Genomic DNA, 14,099 nt, shown 5'->3' with positions numbered 1-14,099 from the left:
TGACCTCGGTGTCACAGAGAGCTTTTGGTTCTTGCTTCTGACTTTGACTTTTTGGAGACCATATCTGCCTGTTATCTTTGAGCCAAATGCTGTTCTGGTTGAAACTTTTGCAGTGACTCGCCAGCGGGAATATCCATACTGCTACAACTCTTTTTTCTTGATATATGTCTCAGTGTTTCCGCTGACCTTTTTATCTGGAACAGTTGTTCGTATTAACCTTTTATATGCATCATGTTTCTTCACTAGTGGCCCAGAAGAGAAACTTCTGAAAAGGAAACACAGCCTGTCATTATTTCAGACATGTCAGCCTACGGGAAATGAAGGGAATGCTCTGAGTTAATACACATGAACTCACACACACAGAAAAACACACACAGCCTTACACACCACATTTTTTCTATACAAAGTAGGCTGTCTCACCTACTGAGTATTATTATTTGATAGATTGATATCAGGGGAGTTTAGTGACAACAGCAGACTCTCCAGCTTAGCCCTTAGGTGCAATATCAGTCTAGCTGAAATATAATTTTTTCAGGACTAGTTATTTTTTCAATGTAATTTCTTCTGTCAGAGCATCGGGGTGAAGAAAGGGAAGACAGCCCTGCTCAGCTCATCTAGCCTTTTCTGTAATTCTGCCTTCCGTTTCCTGCCCTATAAAAATGTTTTTTTTCTGTTTTCTGCCTCTGCTGGATTTTTCCATCTCCCTCTTTCACCTCTCTTCTGTTTCTCTGTTGTTCTTTCGCAGTCTCTTTGTCTACTTCTAGTGCTGCCTTGTTCTTATCTTGTTTCTCTGCCTCCAGTCCAATGTCCAGCCCACGAGGTCCGATTTGACTCAACCGGGGTGATCTTGAGTCCAGGCTACCCTGAACACTACCCCAATCTCCAGATGTGCTCCTGGCTGATTAATGTGGAGAAGGGTTACAACATCACTCTTCATTTCGAACTCTTTCAGACAGAAAAAGAGTTTGACATCTTGGAAATATTTGATGGTGGGTTCTGCTGGAAGTTGTGTTTTTTGGTTCAAATGTACTACTAGTAGTAGTGCATTTCAGTAAAACAGCCATAATTTCTTGTTCTTTTGTTTTGCAGCATTTTTTAAGCATGCGTTCATTCTGGGTATTGTGTCTTAGAGCTGAAAGTCTTTCTGCATGGTTTATGACATGGTTAGATGTAGTTAGAAATACTAATATTTTTACTGTGTTGTCCTCACTAGCCTATTTGTAATATCATGTAATTATGTGAAATAATTGATGCATGTCCGTGTCTGTCTCCATTAGTTCTTGTTTCTGACATAGATCTTTTTTCTGGGAAACTGTGTGTTTCTGTCTTTGTGTTCAGGTCCCAACATCTACAGCCAGAGCATGGCATCACTCAGCGGTGACATTGAGACACCCTTCAGCCTGACCACCACAGGCCACCAGCTCCTACTGCGCTGGTCCTCTGATCACGGCACCAACCGACGTGGTTTCCACATCAGATACGTGGGTGAGTATCAAAGTATGTATCCAGTTTATAATCATATTTCCTCCTTTTATTGGTGCTTTTGAATATGTTTAGTCTCTAAACTAAACAAAGTGGTGAAAGTCATGGGCTTACAAGTCAAGCATTTATATTTAATGCATTGTGTGGTGACACTTCAATTGAACATTACAAAGTGGAAAATAGTCATTGAACCCTCTCTGCTGCAGCTTGTGTATTTTACTGTGGATTCAGTGTAACCCCATGATTTTTATCCCAGTATGCTATGATTGTTTTGGGGTATTATTTAGTTTTTAATATGAATTTACAAAAAATACTTTGAATTTCCACAGAAATTATGTCTCAGTATAAGAGATGTTTTATATACACAAAGAACAGGCAGAAAGAATGTCACTGAAAGACTTCCATGCTACTTCACACTTCAAAATAGTGTTTAAATTCTTAATTGGCTCTTTAATAAAGCAAGTGGTGCCAAGCAAGAGCTGCATAGGGAATCTTCTTCCATTGAAATGCATCAATAATAATGAAAAAAAGCACAAAAGACATTAATTTTTCATGTTGCATCTCTCCATTATATTTAATACATAACTGTGAAAGCAAGTTGGTGTCATAAATTTTGTAAAGAAAACTCCTCCTTGATTTGATTGACTTGAACAGGAACTGAATTAAACTCCAGCGTTTGTCTTTTTGTCTTAAATCCTTGCTCTCGCCCATGCTGATTTGAAGCAATGTTTGACAGCATGTGTGACGCACACAACCCTCTCTTAGATTTCCTATCCCATCGGCTATTCAGTGCTCAGATTCTGGAAAGCAAATTGATCTCTTTTTGTGTTTGATGGGCTGTAAGATGAGAGAAAGGAAGGGTATGGAAGGGTAACAAATAACTGGAGGATGCACCAGTGTTGCATGTGTTAAAGCAAAGTGAATGTGTGCGTGCCCATAGGCCAGAGAGGAATTGTAATAATGTGATTTTGAGGACTTCCTTTATGTGGCACACAGCCCGAGGGCTAAATAGATGTGACCCTCCTCAGGCATTTTCCTTCATTATCTTTCTGCATTTAAAATGGGGCCTAACTGTGACTAAAATGTTCACCTGAGTCTTTCTCAAGAGGTGCTTTGTTAATGCCCCTCATCCATTTTTATTTGTTCTCCTTTTTAATTGTTTTTCTCTTGTGAATATCTCATGTTCTCTGTCCTTTTTTTATTCTCACTCTCTTGTCTCTTGTTTCTCTCTCCTCTCCATTGCCTTGCCACTCATCCCCCCCCTCCACTCTCTTGTTCCTTAATTTGTCAATGTTTTATAGCGATGTACTGCAGTACCCCAGACTCCCCGCAACATGGCTTTGTCGTGAGCCAGACCGGGGGTCATCTAAACAGCATGGTGCGCTGGGCCTGCGACAGGGGCTACAAGCTCATCGGAAAGGGCACAGCTGTGTGCAAGAAGACCACCTATGGCTACTACGCCTGGGACGTGCCAGTTCCCGCATGTCAAGGTGAGCACATCAGCCCAGGCAGCCTTTTATTTCCAACTTCAGCCTGTCTCGTTTCGTGTTCTTCTGGTCACCGCCTCTGCCCTACGCTCAGCAGGCAGACAGGCAGGCGCTTAAGGCACCCAAGTGTCTCAGCCCGAGCTCTATTTCTGTGTTGTTAGCAGCTGAACTGAATCCAGCCTGATTGAGAGCCAGTACACCCTGTCAGGTGGAAAGGAAACAGAAATCAATCCTCCCTTCTTCTGTCAATTTCCACTTCTTCAAATTACTTTGGCTAACTCGCCATTAGCATGCAGTGTCTGCTGCTGTTGGGTCTCACTCAACTAATTGGGTTCTTTGATGCGCGCATGTCAGATGTGTGCATTTACGTGTGTGCATGATTGCATAGACACACACACGCAGCAGCAAACAGCAACAGATGGCGCGCTCGACTGAATTTTATCATGATGCAGTAAAATCAAAATACGTATGTCATGTACTTTAAAATGATTTAAAAACACTTCACACCTGTGATTCATTCTGTTAGTTTAATAACTGCACACCATCAATTCTGGGGCTGTGAATGAACTAATATATTCATACAGATGCTGACCATCTGCTATCCAGTAGATGGTCAAGACATTACAGTATGATCAAGCCTTCATTCTTTTCAATCTATGCATGATATTTTGACAGTATACATGTATCGATCAGAGTCGCTCATGCATGCAAAGAACACTGATCTAAAGTAATGTTTTAGACCTTCTAAGCTTTGATGAAGTATTCAAACTTCCAGCGTTGAAACTTTCCATCTGCAGTGTAGAAATGTGTTGTGATTAGAGTCTATTAGAGCGAATGTTGATTCTCTCATAGGGGGGTGAGGGCCAATTTAATGTCTTCGGGCCATATTGGTGGATTCTCACCTTTGATGTATCACAGTGTGCAGCTACCATTCCTGCTCCATTTTATGATGTGTGTGTGTGTGTGTGTTTACATACCTTTTCCCATTTAGTGATGTTAGTTCTCCCTCTGTATTCGGTCCATCTGACTTTGGTCTGATGATAAACACCTCCTAGCTTCAGATTTCTTTCTGGTTTGAGCTCTGAGGCCATAATAACCCAGATTCAGTCTGTGTAGGGGCAAGGACACAGTGCTGCGTGGGAGGATTTCTATGTGTGACTGTGTCTTGCTTATATATTTTCCAGGAAAAGTTACTGTTGCTGGTTACATTATTGGTTGTCCTAGTCACTCTAAGTAGGTGTTCTTCATTAAAAGTAAGTCTTTAGTGTGTTTTTTGACAAATGGAAAAAAAGAATTAAATATTATCCCAACTATTTGTATACATGTCATTGACTCGGTTGAATAGCTACTTGTCAATTGAGTAACTTTCTTTACATTAAGTTATTCTAGAACCTTTTAAGATTTAAATAACACACTTCTCGGCAGTGTGTGTGAGGTGGCTGGATACATTTCATCTCAAGGGGCCAGTCCTATATATATAATACTGTCATGGTTTCTCTAGTGAGCTTTCAAGAGCAGCTGTATGGATTTATTGGCCTATAATATATACAGTAAATGACTTGGTGACATGACACAGGCGTCCCTGTGTCATTATTATAAATGCACTCAGTGGGTGTAAATTCTTAAATGCTAATGCATAACATGTCAGCTGTGCTCATGTGGTAGGCGTATTGTTTTGCAGTTGTTGCCCGCGTGTCATCGTGACCCTGAAACTTTTTGAGACGTCGTAGAGGAAAAGGCACAGATGCTACTCATTTCGTTGATGATGTCTTCGTTCCATTAAAGGTCCAGTGTGTACGATTCAGGGGGCTCTATTGACAGAATGTGGCACAAATAGAATATAATATTCATAATTATGTTTTCATTGGTGTATAATCACTTGAAAATAAGAATTGTTGTGTTTTTGTTACCTTAGAATAAGCCTGTCCAGAACACTAGCATGCACAATAACAGGTATCTGGCTCTGGCTCAGTCAAATCGAATGCAGTGTTTAATAATGTTATTAATTAAACCTGTGTGAGAAGTTTCTGCAATAATAAGGTTTATTTCTCATAATTCTACAGGCCCTTAAATGTCAGTGTTAAGCAAGTATTTCTTTTTGGTTACTCAGTAAAGCTGTAACCACCAAAAATAGCAAAGTGACAAATAGCTACTTGCATAAATTGAGCACTTGACATCGGGTGTGTTCCACAAAGAAGATGCGCTCCCAGCGCTGTTTTGAAGTACATTCATGGGTATAGCTCACAAAAATATGACTCTTGAATGAATATGTGTGCCTGTGTTTACCAGTCGTCTCTCTGCAAATCTCTTTAATATGTGTCCTGTACTGTGCATAAACATGAGTGTCAACAATAGTCCTCTTGGTGCCTGCAGCTGTGTCATGCGGTGTGCCCAGTGCGCCAGTGAACGGAGGTGTGCTAGCTGCTGATTACTCCGTCGGCACACGGGTGACCTACTTCTGCAACAGTGGCTACCGGCTCTCCTCCAAAGAGCTGACGACCACAGTCTGCCAGCCAGACGGCACCTGGAGCAACCACAACAAGATACCCCGATGCATCGGTGAGTAGAGGATGTTGGGGGAAGGAGGCAGGATGTAGAGGAGGAGGGAGAGTGATTTAGAGAAATCGGGGAACTGCAGGAACCCAAGTTGAGTGGTGGGAAGGAGACGGTGGAAGATTAGGATAAGACAGATTTATGGAGGAGATGCTGAATTTAAGGTTTTTGACAGCTCTATTGAAGACAGAAGAAAATAGTTTTTAAACAGTTTTAACAAGATGCTCTACTGTATGGGAAGGTGTCATGAAATGTGGACTCCAGTCCCAACTGAAGCATGAGTTGTGGTTTCATTACAAAAACTTGTCAGATGGTGATTAGACGGATGGATGAAAGGGAGAATAATGATCTAGAGGAATTCAGTAGCTGGCGCTGGGGTGAGTATTTTACATGCCAGTGAAACTCCTCCAATTCTGTAAGACGGTGTAACGAGTGATTGACACTATTGTTTACTGTTGAGACCAATGTCTATTCCCTGCTGTATATGTGTCTCACAACAAAATCAGTGTTTGTTTTGAAACTCATTTGGTTTTAGAGAGTGCCAAGTCATGAACAACTTTGTTGTGGAAGAACATTTGTATGCCATAACTGCAGAGAAGTTATTTACATTTTACACTGATTGCTTTAATGTCCTGATTAAAATGTTCCTTGCAGCTATTTGTATTTCCTCTACACTGTTGGGTTGTTACATATGTTTATGGGGTTTGACTTAGCAGTGTGTGTACAAGGGATAAGAAAAGAAATTGAAGTCAGCCCATTTGAATAATGTAAAACTAACGATGTCCACTCTCCACCCAATTCCCTCTTTTTTTATTGTTCTGTGGCTCAGTCATTATGTGCCCTAGTCTCAGCTCCTTCTCTCTGGACCATGGGAAATGGAGGATCGTCAATGGTTCACACTATGAGTACAGAACTAAAATAATCTTCACCTGCAATCCTGGATACTACCGTGTTGGCCCCGCCCACATCCAGTGCCTGGCCAATGGGGTGTGGAGTTGGAGGAGCGAGAGGCCTCGGTGTAAAAGTGAGTAATTTTACAAAATTTACAAATGCAAATCTCTCTATTTTCATTCAGCCATTGTATTATTATGAAAAACATCAGTGGATGCATGCATACAGAATATAGTCCCATCCCACACACTGCATGTGTTTGATAGGAAAGATAGGAGAGAAAGGAATTCTGAAACCTATGTCCTAGCTCACCTTTAGTACATTCATAGATTGTCACATTACAAATTTGAGTTAATGCCTCATTCATAGCTTACTTAATCATCAGCTCTGTGCTTCACTTATTAATATTTGCCTGTTATCGTCTCAGTCTAGGATAGATAGTATTTCTGCTAGAAATGGGAAACAAAAGCTTTTCTATGCTGCCATGGGAACTATGTTTTGAGAAGCAAAAAAGCTGAATAGCTCGTGCAATGGCAAAAGGAGATGCAAGCCAGCATGATGAAAGATGCTGGGACAAAGGCAAACACTATCATTATCCTCCCCATTAAATAGTACAGGTCACTTTTTTATCGCATTAAGGTCGGTAAGATGGGTGTAAATGACCGTGCTCTCCCATTGACTCTGAAGATGTAAGCCAACTTCCCACTCCTCTTTCTTTCCCTCTTGTCCTCTCTTTCTCTCTTACTCTTGTTTTTTCCTTCCCTGCCCTCTCCATCTCCTCCCTTTTCTTTTTAATGGTCCTCTTCATCATATTGCAGTCATTTCCTGTAGCAATCTGCCCACTCCTTCTAATGGGAAGAAAATTGGGACCCAAACTACCTTTGGAGCATCAGCCATTTTCAGCTGTAACCTTGGTTATGTTTTAAGTGGATCTACAGTTAGAGAGTGTCTCTTGTCCGGCCTTTGGAGTGGGATGGAGACTCACTGCCTGGGTAAGCACCATCTACAATGTTCTCTTTAACTTTATGAAGGACAGTCTTGACCTGTGTCAAACATTGGTGATAGTATGTCCAGAGTCCAGACAGAATGTAAGGGTTTTTTTTGGCGGGTGCCACCATGCCCAGAATAGAACCAGATGGTGAAGCAGGGGGTGGCTATAATACTTCCTGTTGCCAGTTGTGTATGACCAAATACTGTAATATTTAAAACGATGCCAGTTTTTGTTGTCTGGTCCTGACATCATGTGAGTACTCAACACTGCCACTTTATATTTTCCTTTGGGCTTGCACATATCAGACTATTTCAGACCTTGTGGATCATAAGGTAAAAAAAAAAGCAATCACATTTTGCAACTACCTTTAGTTAATTGGAGTGTGGTGGTGTACAGCAATGCCTCAGTCAGTGTAATGTGGTGTTTCTAAAACGTCAAATATGCAAGCGCACAGCTGGCCTGCAACTATGAGACACTTGCCAAGCTGTACCAGCACAATCTGAGCTGTTGTTAAGATATATAACCAAGAAAATATGCTACAACAGAGCTTACCACAGCTCATCACAGCTCTGTACTGTGGAAGAAATGAGACACAGGTAATTACTTGAGCCGTATTCAAACCCACTCAGCAGCAGAATGTGACGATTTCCCTGACAGATGCATTAGTCCGTTTATCAACCCTGTGGCACCAGCATTTAAGCTCAGCTCTTGAGTGGTATAGTTCATTAAAAGAAGGGCACCTCACTTTTGTTTAGCAAAGTGACTGTCAGGGTTAGCATATCCAAGGACCTCTCAGTATAGTCGCCTACTTCAGCACTATCTTCATAGAATCTGGCTGCTCTCAACTGGAGTCCAATAATAAAATGCACGGCTGAGTTTCTGGGTGCAGGAGTGAATTAGGGAAATCAGACTCACAGTCAGTGGCAATTTCCCAGGTTTTAAGTGGCAGTGGAAATCTCAGCAAGATTCCCCCTCTCTGAAAAGGATTTATTGTCGCTGAAAGTAATACGATTACGCGCAGGAGCGTTAGCACAGATTCTGAGGAGATTCACACACTCTGTCTACTGTAGATGAGGAAAGCTGAGTAATCACCACAAGTGAAGCTGAAGCCAATATGAATTTAGCAATAATAATTCAGAGATAATGAGCTGAAAATGCTTTCCAAATCCAATATGTTTCATGAATACACTAACTAATTTTGTTTGCCAGTATTATAATTCCAAGACCTTTTAAATCACCAGTTTCCTCATTTCATTTCATAATATAGTTGTCAAAATGCAAAGTTATACAAACATGATAACACGATCAAAATTGTGTTTCTACCCTGAAACTGGTGTCCATCAGTCCAGTGGCAACCACTTCAGGCCAGAATTTTAATACAGAAATTTAAAGTATTGCACCACATGAATAACAGATATAATTCATTGTGATTTGTAATGCAAAAAATAGAGCTCCACATTGGCTATAAAAGAACATTATTCTGTCAGCAGAGTGTTTAAAAAAATACACTAGGAGTGTTACAGGATCTGCTTTATTTGCTGTGGTAAAGTTTCTGTATAGCAATCCATAGCCGTGTTAAAAAAGAGATAGCATTGAGCAAAATGGAATGGTAAAATATGTTTATAGTACTGTATATTTTGCTCCCCCATCAACCTGTAGCCGGTCACTGCGGTGTTCCAGAGCAGATCGTAAATGGACAGGTGATTGGGGAAAACTTTGGATATAGAGACACAGTGGTTTACCAGTGCAGCCCTGGATTCAGGCTCATTGGCTCTTCAGTACGGATCTGCCAGCAGGACCACAACTGGTCCGGACAGCTCCCAGTTTGTATCTGTAAGTACTTTAACATCAATTCTCACTGCCTGGTTGACTGCAATTGTCACCGTGCAATTGTGTGTGTGGGTGTGCGTTTATGTCTGAGGGTACATTTATGTGACAAAGAAGAATTTCTCACCATAGACACGTTCAGATGGAAAACAGCTGAGTTTGGATGTGTTTTTCATCCCTGAATTTGAATTTGTTAACTTTGAATATATGTAAATTTGAATTCCCAAACAATAAAGTGTCAAAAACATGATAATTTGTTTTCATTGTTTAAATAAATCATGAATAAAAATGTTATTTTAAATCACTGTTAAAAAGCTTCCTGCTCCATTCATTTGAAAAGCACTGAAGCCAATTGTCAATACATATTCCCATAATGTGATTCCCAATCTCCTATTCACCTATTGATGCACTGAAATGTGCTGTATACCCTTCCCTAATCGATCATGTCCTGATTCCTAATTCCACCATTGTCCTCTGAGGTTAATTGTATGATAATGATATTCCTATGATAGGTGTCACAGTACATCACCTATCGATCATTGTTATTGAATTGTCTTTCTCTCTCTCTCTCTACCTTTGTGTCTTCACATCTGTGCTGCCTTTTGATATTCCATCCTCCTCTCTACCTCCTCCTGTCCGACATGTACCCTGGTGATGCGTGTCAACTTCAGCTGTCACATGTGGTCACCCCGGTAGCCCTATCTATGGCCGCACCACAGGCGATGGCTTCAACTACAATGACGTTGTGCGCTTTTCCTGCAACAAAGGCTACACCCTGGAAGGACCCTTCACAGCCCAGTGCCAGGCGAACCGCCAATGGAGCCAGCAGCCACCAACATGCAGAGGTAAGGTCCAGCTACAGAGCTCCTGCAGAATGAATAAATGAATAACAGCTGGGCTGACTGAAAGTTTCAGAAGGATGCAGATGTATCTTGACAGTTGAACTAAAGAGCTGCTTGTTTCTACCAGCTTCTGTTTAGTTAAGGCTCAGACCCCACACATTGCCTCAGGCAGGAAGGGAAAGCAAGAATTGCTACAATAATTTGGAACCAGCAGATGCATCATATTTATGTGCATCTCATTAACCATCTGCAGTGATGATTTCTGAAGAGAGTTCCTCTTAGTTTATCACTACAACTAGATGTGTTTGAATTTTTGATAACAGAGGCCACTTCTATCTAATTCTGCTCCTGTGAATCAAGGTAGCCATCAGTGGAGCAGGTATCTGCCAGCAAGCAGTAGGATCCAGCCAAAGTGTTGGAACAGAATGAAATGTTTTTTGCAGGTACTTTGTAATGGTTCAGGAATCAGAGGCTATGATGACCACAAGAATTCAGCAGCCAGCTGACATATCATGATCATTCAGAAATCAGCAGCCAGTGACCGCCAGCATGCAAGGACACATAGACAACAGAAGCAGAATGGACAGAGGTAGTGTTCACATATCCATCTCTATTGACTATTTGACTGGGAAAGGCCACTCTAGATAGAGCATTAGGCAGCAACATCTGGAGCCCTGGCCTCGGAGCAAAAACCGTGAAACAGCAATAATGAGCTTGCAGCAGAATGTATGGAAAGGGGAGGGTAAATGGGGATTTGTTTCCCCAATTTTTCTGCCAGTTTTTAACAAGGGGCTTGCTGCATGGAGAGATCACTTTTGAAGGAAAGAAAGCTCAGTACATTCTGGAAGACATCTTCTTGGCACTGTCAGATGGTTGCTGTGTTTTAGTTGTCTCCAATTTTAGTTTGCCCAGGTTATACTCATTAGTGGTGTGTTTACAATTGCCAGCAATCTAGAAGTTTTGTGTAACTAACTAAACAAAATGTTTGTTCCCACTAAAAGTTTCTCACATAAAGTCAGCTTTTTCTCACATTTGCATTATTGATTTAATTTGGTGTTGCTCTAATTTCACCCTAATCTACTTTCAGCTGTTTAAACCACGCTGTCAGCAGTGTGGTTTTGGAGAGTTCAACTGCTTCCAAAAGGGATGGTTGTGAATTAGTGACAGTAGATGTGCCTTTGGTTCTGCTGTTTTGAACAGCAAGTATGACAATTATTATATTTACTGACAATGTTTAAATATAGCTTGGACTCACTTACCTCCCTGTTTGTAGAGTAAACAGAACAAAGCCACTAATCAGATCATATCAACAGTTCTATTATTAACTCACAAGTGAGCAGATAACATTTATGCAAATGAGGCCAACCGAAAAAGAAAAAAAAAGGCTGCACGGCATTCAGAAAAGAAGAGTCCCAGCGATGATACTGGGTGGAGTCAACCAGGCAGAATGTTTTCCACACCAGTGCCATGTTAAAATGTAAATTTATTCATGACAGAATACAACTAGTCTAGATAATGTTAACCTGATATACATGGCTATAGTACATATAATTTAGGCAATTATAGAAATCCATCACACATAAATAATGTAAATATTATGACAAAACCTTTACAGAGCAGTAGCTATACAGTATGTACTGTATGGTGGCATAGTTAAGAATCACTGTATGTTAATTTGTCATCTCCTGCTGTGCAGTGAATTTATATGACCTATAGTGCCGTATAACATTATGTACTGTACAGAGGTGATTGTAAATACAGTATTCATAAGATGGTACAGAAACACTGTCAAGAATTAATGGTTCACTTTGGTTCTAGTAAAAATAATATCCTGAACCACACATCAATAATGAATTTACATTATCACTGCAAACCACAATGAAAGGATGTGCATGAACCCATTAAGTTATCATTACAATATTGCAGCGTAAGATATTGTGTATTGTGTAAGATAAAAGCATGTGGATAAGTTGGTCAATACATAAATAGACATAGACATGACTGCACTCAGGGCAACAGCAATGCAGGGTAAGGTCTTTTTTCAACCTTCAGTTCAACAAGTAATCATTTGACTGTGCAGCTCCAGCAGTAATTTGCATTGAAAACGTTTGTCTTTCCTGAAATATCCTTGCAGCAATAAAAATTAATTGGACCGCTGTCAGTATTCTGCTGTCTGTATTCTCCCATTATGATTAAACTAATTGAATAATTCATGTTGGCATAACTGTATTTTTTCTTTTCTTTTTCATCCAGTGGTAAACTGCACAGATCCAGGCATCCCTCCCAATTCTATTCGGGAAAGTAAGATTGAGCACGGTAACTTTACATTCGGCAGCGTGGTCTTCTACGACTGTAATCCAGGATATTACCTGTTCGGCTCGTCAGTGCTCACCTGTCAGCCAGTGGGCCACTGGGACAAACCTCTACCAGAATGCATCGGTACAGTGTACAATTACTTTTCATATTACCTCACCAATCAACTGATAAATCTTGTTAATATTATTGCTGTTATTATCCACTGTGCATCCACCTATCCATCTTTCTCTGTAACAAGTGCATTTTAGGCAACAGTTAATTAGTATGCTTAGTAAGAGATGCAAAAAGAGAAAAGTTTCATCTCAATTGATTGTCCACAACCTTGTTTGTGTCCTCATTTGCTTCTAGAGTTGAGACACGTTGCTAAATGCTGTGACTGAGAACATCTGTGTAATGTTTAATGCCCCAGTGGCTTATGGTTATGTTGCGCGGTTCTTAATTGAGAAATGGGGAAACTGTCATAGTACCAGTTGTTCAGGCTATAGCTAATGTTCCCACAAAACCAAGCGCTCAAATTATAACAACCATCTATGAACTGTAGGGGTTATCCGAGGTTGAAATGTTGCTCTGTAACACCTGGCTCATTGTGCACCCTATTTTTCTGTGAGGACGCCAACATTAATGACCACTTTTTAAGTGAAGTGATCTTAAGTAAACTTCTACATTTTGCACACAGGCTCAGAAAACATTTCATGGCAGAGAGATGACACACAGCATTTATTTTATCAAACAAAATAGTAATTAAATAGATACACAGGCGTGTCTGTCTTAAATTTTTATTCACGGCCCCAGGCATCACTGACTCTTTGTTAAGAAATTAGCTTCACAAAATTACAGAAATTTACTTTGCATTATGACACTAAGCTGATGACAGCTCCCACATATGTTGAGGTCAAAAGAATAATAAAGTGACAAAGAAAGTCTATACAATGGTACAACTAATCATTTTTTGTGAAAGATTATTATGACAATGAAATAGTTGATAGTGAAAAGCACAGTCATCTCCACAAATGGTTCAGGGTTAACAGTAAAAAAGAACAGGGTGTGTCAGCAACACCAATAAAAATGTGAGTTGTGATTTTTATCAAGTGTGCTGAGTCATGCAGCACTAATCTGTTCATCCATTCACTCATCCATTGATAATCTTATTTCCCTTCATCACTTCTGTCATGCAGAGGTGGACTGTGGCAACCCAGGTACACCTCCCTACGGAGTGATGAGTGGGGAGAAGTTTACATTTGGCTCCACGGTGCGCTATTCTTGCTCTGGAGACCGGCAGCTCATAGGAGACTCATCACTCACCTGTCAGCTAAACGGACACTGGAGCGGTCCGCTGCCCCACTGCTCAGGTACACAAACGCACACAAAAGTAATCATGCATACACACAAGCAAGTCTGCACACATCCCCAGAGAGAAACATAAGTCTCCCTAAGTCTGCCTCTTCCTTATGTCAGTCATAAGAGAATCATATTAGGGACTGGTGGTTGTTTTGTTTCTTTCAATTAAATTCTGTACTTCCTACACAGATTGTCTAAATGAATGAAAAGGGTTGTGTTTCAAGATTCAGTTTACCCAAATGACAAAACATAAAACATGTTTTCTCATCCCTTTCAGCAGTGTGGTTTTGGAGACTTCAACTGCTTCCAAAAGGGATGGTTGTAAATTAGTGACATGATGTGGCCTGGCATATTAGTTTTACTTGCAAGCCT

The 14,099-nt window shown here is 40.5% G+C and overlaps 1 protein-coding gene across 5 annotated transcripts in view; it reads left to right on the top strand.

Moving 5' to 3' along the window:
• Positions 1-14,099, top strand: part of LOC109138772 (CUB and sushi domain-containing protein 3) — a 205,529-nt gene that overhangs the window by 148,523 nt on the left and 42,907 nt on the right. For 3 of the 5 annotated variants that reach the window (XM_027287059.1, XM_027287058.1, XM_027287057.1), the window contains 10 exons: positions 801-989; positions 1,339-1,497; positions 2,784-2,972; positions 5,343-5,528; positions 6,352-6,546; positions 7,232-7,405; positions 9,064-9,237; positions 9,903-10,076; positions 12,327-12,512; positions 13,565-13,738. In XM_027287059.1, coding sequence (XP_027142860.1) covers positions 801-989; positions 1,339-1,497; positions 2,784-2,972; positions 5,343-5,528; positions 6,352-6,546; positions 7,232-7,405; positions 9,064-9,237; positions 9,903-10,076; positions 12,327-12,512; positions 13,565-13,738 — 1,800 coding nt within the window. The remainder of the gene's footprint in view (positions 1-800; positions 990-1,338; positions 1,498-2,783; positions 2,973-5,342; positions 5,529-6,351; positions 6,547-7,231; positions 7,406-9,063; positions 9,238-9,902; positions 10,077-12,326; positions 12,513-13,564; positions 13,739-14,099) is intronic. The other 2 variants (XM_027287060.1, XM_019260084.2) reach the window with 1 other exon arrangement.

Source organism: Larimichthys crocea, chromosome XIII, assembly GCF_000972845.2.
Source record: "Larimichthys crocea isolate SSNF chromosome XIII, L_crocea_2.0, whole genome shotgun sequence".
Classification (NCBI taxonomy): Eukaryota; Metazoa; Chordata; class Actinopteri; family Sciaenidae; genus Larimichthys; species Larimichthys crocea.
The sequence above is the reverse complement of the archived record's forward strand: the minus strand, read 5'-3'. Positions and strand labels throughout refer to the sequence as shown.